This window comes from Tarenaya hassleriana, unplaced genomic scaffold (assembly GCF_000463585.1).
Source record: "Tarenaya hassleriana unplaced genomic scaffold, ASM46358v1 Cleome3, whole genome shotgun sequence".
Taxonomy (NCBI): Eukaryota; Viridiplantae; Streptophyta; class Magnoliopsida; order Brassicales; family Cleomaceae; genus Tarenaya; species Tarenaya hassleriana.
The window spans coordinates 8,517,371-8,526,064 of record NW_010966177.1 but is presented as its reverse complement, the minus strand read 5'-3'; the positions used below and the strand labels follow the sequence as shown (position 1 = coordinate 8,526,064).

The 8,694-nt window shown below is 40.6% G+C and overlaps 2 protein-coding genes and 1 long non-coding RNA gene across 5 annotated transcripts in view; 2 read left to right on the top strand and 1 right to left on the bottom strand.

The window, feature by feature from the left end:
• LOC104820013 (threonine synthase 1, chloroplastic) overlaps positions 1-198 on the bottom strand; it is a 2,478-nt gene extending 2,280 nt beyond the window's left edge. The window contains exon 1 of the mRNA XM_010550352.1: positions 5-198. Coding sequence (XP_010548654.1) covers positions 5-139 — 135 coding nt within the window. The 5' untranslated portion in view covers positions 140-198. The remainder of the gene's footprint in view (positions 1-4) is intronic.
• Positions 199-513: 315 nt separating this feature from the next.
• On the top strand, positions 514-2,166 carry LOC104820012 (oligosaccharyltransferase complex subunit ostc-like). 3 transcript variants are annotated; one of them, XR_772901.2, is made up of 3 exons: positions 514-1,148; positions 1,594-1,687; positions 1,785-2,166. XR_772901.2 is itself a non-coding variant. In XM_010550350.2 (2 exons), the coding sequence occupies exons 1-2, from the start codon at positions 648-650 to the stop codon at positions 1,602-1,604; spliced, it is 489 nt and encodes a 162-aa protein (XP_010548652.1). In that variant the 5' UTR covers positions 514-647; the 3' UTR covers positions 1,605-1,757. The 3 variants fall into 3 exon arrangements, 2 of the variants coding, with proteins under 2 accessions (XP_010548652.1, XP_010548651.1); XM_010550350.2 differs by lacking the exon at positions 1,785-2,166 and having other exon boundaries at positions 514-1,125; positions 1,594-1,757; XM_010550349.2 differs by lacking the exons at positions 1,594-1,687; positions 1,785-2,166 and having other exon boundaries at positions 521-1,423.
• A 1,414-nt stretch (positions 2,167-3,580) lies between these two features.
• On the top strand, positions 3,581-8,040 carry LOC109116909. Its single transcript, XR_002024467.1, has 2 exons — positions 3,581-4,154; positions 7,703-8,040. It is a non-coding gene; the product is annotated as an uncharacterized LOC109116909 (long non-coding RNA).
• The last annotated feature ends 654 nt before the right edge of the window (positions 8,041-8,694 follow it).

Genomic DNA, 8,694 nt, shown 5'->3' with positions numbered 1-8,694 from the left:
CGGTGTTGGGAGAGGAGGTGCTGCAGGTGATGACGACGGGGCGATGGCGGAGCGTGGAGGTGGTGCGGCGGCGATGGAGAGAGTCTGGTTTAGGGTTGAGGGAGGAGAGGGATGAGTTGAAGAACGAACAAGACGCCATTTCCAGAGAGAGAGAGACGGATGGAGAAGTGAGAGGCGGCGAATGATTGACGAGACGGAGAAAGAGAGGAAGGGGCTAGGTAAATTAAATTTGGATAAACCGGATATCTCCGGTTTAGCTGAGTAACCGGTAACAACGTAAATCTATTTGTATTTTATTTTTGTAACGTTTTTATTCCAAATACCGGTTCCATGGAACAGCTATTTAATTGTATAATAAATTACAATGTAAGATCATTTAGACAATATATGGCAACAAACACTGCATATTAGTAATTTATGGTCGATTATAATTGTAATTTTCAAAGCGAATATTAGGCGTTACCTACCGTAGTGTGGTCTATTTGCACGTTTTAGTTATGATTCTTCGGAGGTGAAATTCGAAAATGCAAGAAATCTACATCCATTCCGCGGATAACTATATTCTAATGTCCAAACATGCCAACTCTGATAATTTTCTAGTACGGATACCATGGAAGATCTGAGACCACACGGAGGAACCGACGAAAATGGCGCCGAAACCCGATCCCAAAACCCTAGCCGCCGCATCCGCCATATCGGATCAGTCTTCGATCGATCCGATCTTCCACCTTCTCCTAATTCTCCCGTTCTCCTTTCTCCGGCCGCCGCGTCTACGCCTCAAGCTCCCCTCCTTCACCCTCCCGTCGTCGATGACGGTCTATTCACTAATCCTCCTCACCTACTTCTTGGTCGTCTCCGGCTTCGTCTACGACGTGATCGTCGAGCCTCCAGGTATCGGGTCGATTCAGGATCCAGTGACCGGGGCCGTACGACCGGTCGTGTTCATGTCGGGTCGGGTCAACGGGCAGTACATCATCGAGGGCCTGTCTTCGGGGTTCATGTTCGTGCTCGGAGGGATCGGGATCGTGATGTTGGATCTGGCGCTCGACAAGAACCGAGCCAAGAGCGTGAAGGTGTCTTACGCAACAGCTGGGATCTCCTCTGTTGCGCTCGCTTATATCATGAGTATGCTCTTCATTCGCATCAAGGTTCCAGCTTATCTCTATTAGGTTCAGAACACAGAAATGTTTAATGGATTGTCGAAGTTTAGATCGATCGATGGGAAAGTTATGTCCTTTTGGTGTTTCTAGGATTATGTTGTCATGTGGAACAGAACCAAACTTGGTTCTCGAGCTGCAGGTTGAGGTTTATCCACGAGTACATTATAAATTTCAAACATTTGCTGATAGATGTGAATCAGATTCTGGATTTGCCTGTTTTCTTAGCGTTTGTTAAATGGAAATTTCATCTGCTTCTATTCATCGAGGTCTGTTTATGGATTACTCTACTGTCTAATGAAAGCATTCCTTTGCTGTTTCCAACCAAAAGCTGAAGTGAAATGTTGTGTTTCTCAGTGGCAATACAACTTAAAGAAAAACGAAAAGGTCTAATCTTTTGAACTGGGTTTCTGCCAAATTGCATTTGCTCTTACAGACCAAAGTTGAGATCTGAAGTGATGTTTTGAGCTGAGGCTGAGGAACTAAGACACAGGAAATCGAGTTCCTTTGATTGTTGTCATGTCTCAGAGGTAAGATTATATGTAGATGCAGGAGGAGAAATGATACGGATTCTTGATGAATCGCATCTTTTTGCAATGTCTGCATCATGAACATACGTTTTTGTAGGCAACTGAAACCCAAATCCGGGTTCGAATCAGAACCTGTAAAAACAAAAGGCACACTACATTATCGGACAAGGTTACCTGTCCGACGAGGAGGAGAGAGAACCGTGGACGAAGACGATGATGATGCTCCGACTTGTCCTCAAGGGAGTTTTGTCACCGAACTAAACCGCGAGACTATTCGAGAAATATGGCAGTAGTTCGAGGTGCTTTCACGGAATTAACCATTTGAATCCACGTGTCAGAAGGAGAGAGACAAACCAAATGAACTCACCACGTGGCCTTTTCCATCGCGCCACGTGTCATTCTGTAAGCCGAATCTCTCTTCTCTGCGTCGTTTATAAGAAAAAATGTGCCCTTTTTCTTGGCAAAGGAGAGAGAGATGGAGGCTACGAAGGAGAGAGCGGGGGAGCAAATGCGGCGGGGAGACGGCTCCGCCGATAAGGCTCCGGCGGCGGAGAAGGCGACGGTGAGAGATGTCGTACGACAATCAATCGTGGATAAGGGAGACGAAGCCGGCGGCGACGGCAGAGGAGGCGATGCTCGTGGGCCGGAGGATATTCTGGCCTTCTCCAGATCCGTACGGAAGATCGATTCGTCTCTCGAGTAGTTTCGTTTTTGGTTTTTTCTCAAGGAATTGTTAATTTATGTGGCTACGCACGCACATATATTATAGTTAGATGGGTCATTTTTTTATTGAACGGAGGTTACGGAGTAAACCTATCGTTCTCATATAATATAGCCTGGGTCATATTAAAATCATTTATTGGTCATATTGTCTGAACGTGTGTTCTGTTCTTTTTTGTTGGGATCTACTGTGTGATAGGTGTAGTTTAATGTTTTTTAAATTAATTTTATTTCATAGGAAATCTCATTTAAATAATAGAATTATATAATTGATATTTTAAATATTAAAATATTTTAAATTGATTTTATCAAGATTTTTTAAATAGATAAAATCAAAAATAACTTTCAATTTTAAATTTATAATGACGATTTATATTAATTTTTAATATAAAAACAAAATTTTTGAAATTGATGATAATTGATAACATCAACACTAACTACATATATTTTATTTAAAAATAAATCGAAATTGTAAATTGTTTTGATTTTGTGAATTAGAATTCTATTATTTTAAAATATTTTAATATTTAAAATATTTATTAGATAAAATTAAAAATGGAAATATTTATTTGATATGTTTTATAAGATTACAGTAATTATATGAGATTTTTTTCTATTTATATATTTTGTAATAACTTAGTTATTATTATTAGAGACTTAGAGTCGTGTTCACGTTCTTATAATATAGACTATATATTGGACGTTCACATATCAAATATATATCATAAATTTTATTTCAGGGAGTGGTGCATACGTTCTTATAATATTTGCCTCATAGAATCGCATCTTATATATATATATATATAGAGAGAGAGAGAGAGAGAGAACATAGACATTCAAAAAGAGTTGCTTAGGATTCGTGGGCTTAGTCTAGGCCCATATTTTATATATATATGGCTGGCTAGACATCCAATAGGGTTTGTGGGCTTAGTTTAGACATTCAAAATACCGATTGAGCAGATTTTAATTGGGGAAGTAATTAACATTCCTGGTGTAGCATTACCAAATACTGTACATTAATTATACGAATACCATTTTATTATTAAGTTATATTCACCTTTTTTTCTCAATTTCTGTCATTAATTATAGTTGGTGTGGAGTCTTCAACCAAATCCGCTGGGTCGGGTAGAAGGTCCCAAAGCCTCTGAACGAAGTGGATGATCTCATATGGACGGAGGCGCAATTTTGTCATTATTAGTGTGTTTAATGAAATCCTTAGGGTTTCATCTTCGTCTTCATTCGAACTGTTTTTTGTGTTTGGGTGTGTGTTCGGCCGAGAGACTCTCTCTCGTCCGGCAAACTTTGTTCGATGTTTTTCGGTGTCGTTCGGCGGTGTCCGGTGGTTTCTCTTGTTGTAACCCTAGTAGAAACACGCGACTTCCTCTTTTCGAGACATAGACCTGAGCTTTAGCTCGATGACCAAACTCGTATCTCGCTCGTGTCGATTCTCTTTCTGTTCTTTGATGCAAACGAGTGTCGGAGTGAAATCAGTGAGAGATCGAAGTCGAAAATCCACTACAAGTTTGTGGATCTTGTGGTCGAGGTGTCTGTGGATCCCTGTTTAGGATCTGAACATGCTAACGTGTTTCCGAGGTGTTTCAGAGGTAGAAACGGCGAAAAGGTGTCGTCTCCAGCCGAGATCGACGATGCTACACAAGCGGGGGAGCTCAGATCGACGGGGAAAAGAACGACAAAGTTCGGATCGAACTCGGACTGAGTAAATCAGTCGAGTTACGAGTCTGCACAGGTTAGTTTGTTCTTGTCTTGGGATAGATGATAAATATAGGTTTTGGGTGAGAAAACCGGTGGAGAATCGGCGATTTTCCGACGAAATCGGTCATGACTCGATGAGTCACGGCTGAGCTGAGTCGGAAAATTGGGGTGAGTCAACCACCAGGTTCACTCGGGTGACTCGGCGGTTTCTGCATTCCAAAATTAGGGTTTTCGGTTTAGACCGATTTAACCGGTTTAAATCCGATTTGGTAATTAAATCTGGTTTTATTTAAAATCAAACCGGTTTAGGTTGGTTTGGTCAATCGTTGACCGATCAGGTCAAACCGGACCGGTGCAGGTCAATTGGACAAATCAGACCTAAATCAGCCTTATACTCAGTCTAAACCGACCTAAATTGACTTCTACCTGACTCAATTAACCTAAATCGGTCTGAATTAGACAGAACCGAATAAATCAGAGCTTTAATTAGACCTAAGTCGGTCTGAACCAGTCTGATTTGACCTAAATCAAACCTAGATTGACCCGAACCGGCTTAGGTCTGAACCAGTCTGATTTGACCTAAATCGGACCTAGATTACCCTAAACCCTAAACTTGTCCGGGTAGGGCTAGAATTGTACGGTTTAGATCGATAGGATCTGGTTTTAGGTCAATTTAGGTCGGTTTAGACTGTTTAGGTCTAATTTAGGGTATGTTTGTCCAATTAGAGCTAGAATTGTCTTGTTTAGGCCAATTGGGTTCGCGTTTAGGTAAATTCATATAGGTTTAGGCTGGTATAGGTCTATTAGGGTCTGATTTATCTGGTTAGGGCTAGTATTGATCGGGTTTAGGGTCTGAGTTGGTTGATTAGGACTAGATTTGATCGGTTTAGGGTCTAGAGTATCTGGTTATGACTAGAATTACCTAGTTTAGGGTGTGATTTGTCAAAATTAGGTCTGATGGTGTCTGGTTTAGGGTATAGTCGACTAGGTTAGGGTATCTTAGAGGTTGTGGTGATCGGTTTACCCTGTTAGGTCGATTTAGTATCTAATTTGGCTTGGTTTTGTAAAGTTCACTAGGGTTATGCCTGATTAGATCTCGTAGAGCTAATTAATGAGAGTCATGGATTCCTGTTTTCTATTCAGTGTAGGTCTGAATAGGTTGGGTTTGACTAAGTTTAGCTGGGTAGGAGATCATGTTAGATTTAAATAGGTTGGTATAGCTCTGAAGTTGACTGGTTTAGGTCGGTATAGATCTGTAAGAACTGTTTAGGTCTTGGTTAGGTCTGGTTTAAACCAAATTGGGTTGGTCTAGCTTAGTCTAGATCTGATCAGAAGTTAATTAAGTCCATTTAGGTTTGGCTAAGTCTGATTAGAGGTTTATAAGGTCTGTATAGACATTGTCTATGTCTGATCAGATTAAAAATTTGGTTGTAGACTTAGGTATTATCTAGTTTAGGGCTGGATAGAACTTCTGAATGTCTGTTTTGAGTCATAGAGTCTGGTACTTTGACCAGTTAAGTCTGAATAGTTGGAATTTGGCTAAAACGAGGTGATTTAGAAGTTGGTTCAGTCTAGACTCTCTAGGTATAGGTCTGTAGGGGTCGGTTTAGATCAGAACAGGTCTGTGGGGGATGGTTCTAGGCATTGTTAGGGTCTGATCAGAGGGAAATTAAATCATATTAGGCTTAGTTTAGGTCTGATTAGGGTACTAAAAGTCTAATCAGGGATTGGTAAGTCAATTTGGGTTGGTTTAGATTTGTTTATTAGGACTTTTAGGTGATTGACTAGGACTTAGGGTAAATAATCATAGGTTGGTTAGGTCAATTAGGATTGGTTTAGGTCTGATTAGGTGTCTGGTCTAATTTGGACTTTTCATTGTCTAACTAGGGTTGTTAAGGGTCTGAATAGTACTTGAGGTAGATCTGATTGGACTTTGTGATTGACCAAGTAGACTCGATGTTTTAAGACTGATTAGGACTTTGTTGGGGGCTATGTAGACTCGGTGCTATAGGTCTGATTAAACGTAATCAGGTCAGGTTAGCCTTGAGTTAGGTCTGATTAGACGTAATCAGGTCTTAAAGTAGGTTGTTTAGCGAGTCTAATAGATCGGTTAGGTAAAATTATGTCTAGGATAAGTCCAATCAGGTCCGTATAAGAGTCTAATAGGTCGGTTAGACATAAATATATCTTGGTTTAAGTTCAATCAGAGGTCTGGTCTGAAGTCTATTAGATCGGTTTGGTAAAATGTATCTAGGGTGATGTCCGGTTAGGCTTGGTTTAAAGTCTGTTAGATCAGTTTAGGTAAAAGTACATAGGTTAAGTCTAGTTAGGTCGTGTTCTTTGATTCTAGAAGGTCTGAGAAGGTAGAGACATACATAGGTTTAGGACCGATAGACTAGGATTAGAGTGTGTTCAACACGGCTAGGTAGAAATATACCTAAAGGTAAGTCTTATAGGCTGATATCAGTGATCATTAGGTCTGTCTAGGTAGAAATATATCTAGGGTTAAGTCCTCTAGGATTCGGTCTCATCCCTCATATCATGTTACATCATTTCTAGGGGTCGGTTAAGTCACTTCTAGGTAGAGTCAGCTTAGACTCGGGTTTTATCATCTTCAGATGATGGAGTTAGATTTTCTAATTCGGAATATCCCGAAATGGGGTATGATGGAAGGACTAGGGATCTAGGGCAAACCCGAGAAATCGGGTTGCTGGAGAAGGCCAATGACCGGATGGAGTGATTGGTTCTATGGGTAGATAGGGACACTACAACGAGAAGTTATAGGTCTCGGATGACGAGGAAGGGAAAGTCTAAGGTAGAAGGGCGTATTGGCCTCAGAAGAGTAAACCGAAGTCGTTTCGGTTCTCGGTTGTAGGTCAGGAGGTGAGGTCTCTACATTTAGGTGGAGTTTCCTCGGGTAGGATGTTCAGGAGATGGTGTGAGTTGGGAGGTGTCGGTTTCACTGGGTAGAGTCGGTGTAGGTTGGAGTGCTAGGACACTCTCTCTCGGGGTGGAGCACGTGCACTCACGTGTCTCATTCTCGGTGGAGCATTCGTAGATGACTAGGAGCGTCTTCACGGGAAAAAACCGTGGGACAATTTTAGTTGGCAGGTTAGGATTTGAGGGTAGAAGTCACACTCATATGTATGGTAGACTCTACGTGGATCCAGAGCTAGGTTTTCTAGCAGGTTCGATAGTATGGCTCGGGTTAGTTTCGGGGAAGTCGGGTTAACTCGGGAGACCGGTACATGTCGGGGTTAACCCTTAAGGGTGCACAGGTGAAGTCTCGAACTTCATCGGAGAGGGTTATATAGACGGTCTAGGGAATCATAACTATTCGAGGTCGTTAGCTAGTCTTTGGAAAACGAAAGGTGTCGAAGACACTCGTTTTGGGTAGAATAGGTTGCGTGTTTATATTGTTTATTCGCGCTGAGACGTACTTATGGTACGCTCGATAAGAACTCTATTAGAACGATATGTTTGATACGCCTAGAATATGTCGGGAGGTAGACGGGAAGCGACAACGTGCTAGGTTCATGTTTGGCATTATATATTTGTGTTGTTTCGTGTTTTCTTTTGCAGGTTTTGTTGAAGAAGGTGGAGATTTGTGGAGTCTTCCGTTTAACCCACTGGGTCGGGTAGAAGGTCCCAAAGCCTCTGAACGAAGTGGAGGATCTCATATGGATGGAGAGACAATTCCGTCATTGTCAGCATATTTAATGAAACCCTTAGGGTTTCGTCTTCGTCTTCATTCGAACTGTTTTTTGCATTTGGGTGTGTGTTCGGTGAGCTTTCCTCGGTATTTTCCAGTCCCGCTCGACGGTGTCTGGTGGTTCCTCTTGTTGTAATCCTAGCAGAAACACGCGGTTTCTTCTTTTCGAGACGTAAGTCCGAGCTTTAGTTCGGTGACCGAACTCGTATCTCGCTCGTGTCGATTCTCTTTCTGTTCTTTGATACAAACGAGTATCGGAGTGAAATCAGTGAGAGATCGAAGTCAAAAATCTATACAGTTAGATTAAACTAATTCCCTCACAATATACTTTGAATTTCGAGAAAAATTTAAATAACATTCACGAACTTTTTTTTTTTTTTTTTTTTTTTTTTTTGGTAAATTCAACCATTGTTGATGTTCTCAACTCCTTGCCACGAACCCAAATACCCAACTATTTGATATCTCAAATTAAAAGAAGAAGAAAATTATAAAAATATAAAAAGCTTAAGAGTTACTATGTCTTAAAATCATATATAACTATTTACATGTTACAATTATATAGATCTCCGACCATATAATAAATTGTTTAGTTGACAGGTTGTCTAAGTTCCAAATATAAATGCTCAATTCAATGTTTGTCTGCGTTTCTTCCTTAATTACGTAATAAATGACCTTTGCTTCGAAAAAAATAATATCTTACCGATATGATTGAAACAATAACTAAATTTTCTTCGACAAATAAAACCCCGACAAACCCAGGTTTTGGTGGATCTGCCGAAATTATATATATATTTGTGTGTGTATAAATATTGTATATATGTGTGTGTAGGTATATATTGCATTTTGATGAGGGTTCGAAAAT

Coding starts and splice junctions, on each gene's coding strand:
- LOC104820012 (XM_010550349.2), top strand. CDS start 648: ATGGCGCCGAAACCCGATCCCAAAACCCTAGCCGCCGCATCCGCCATA.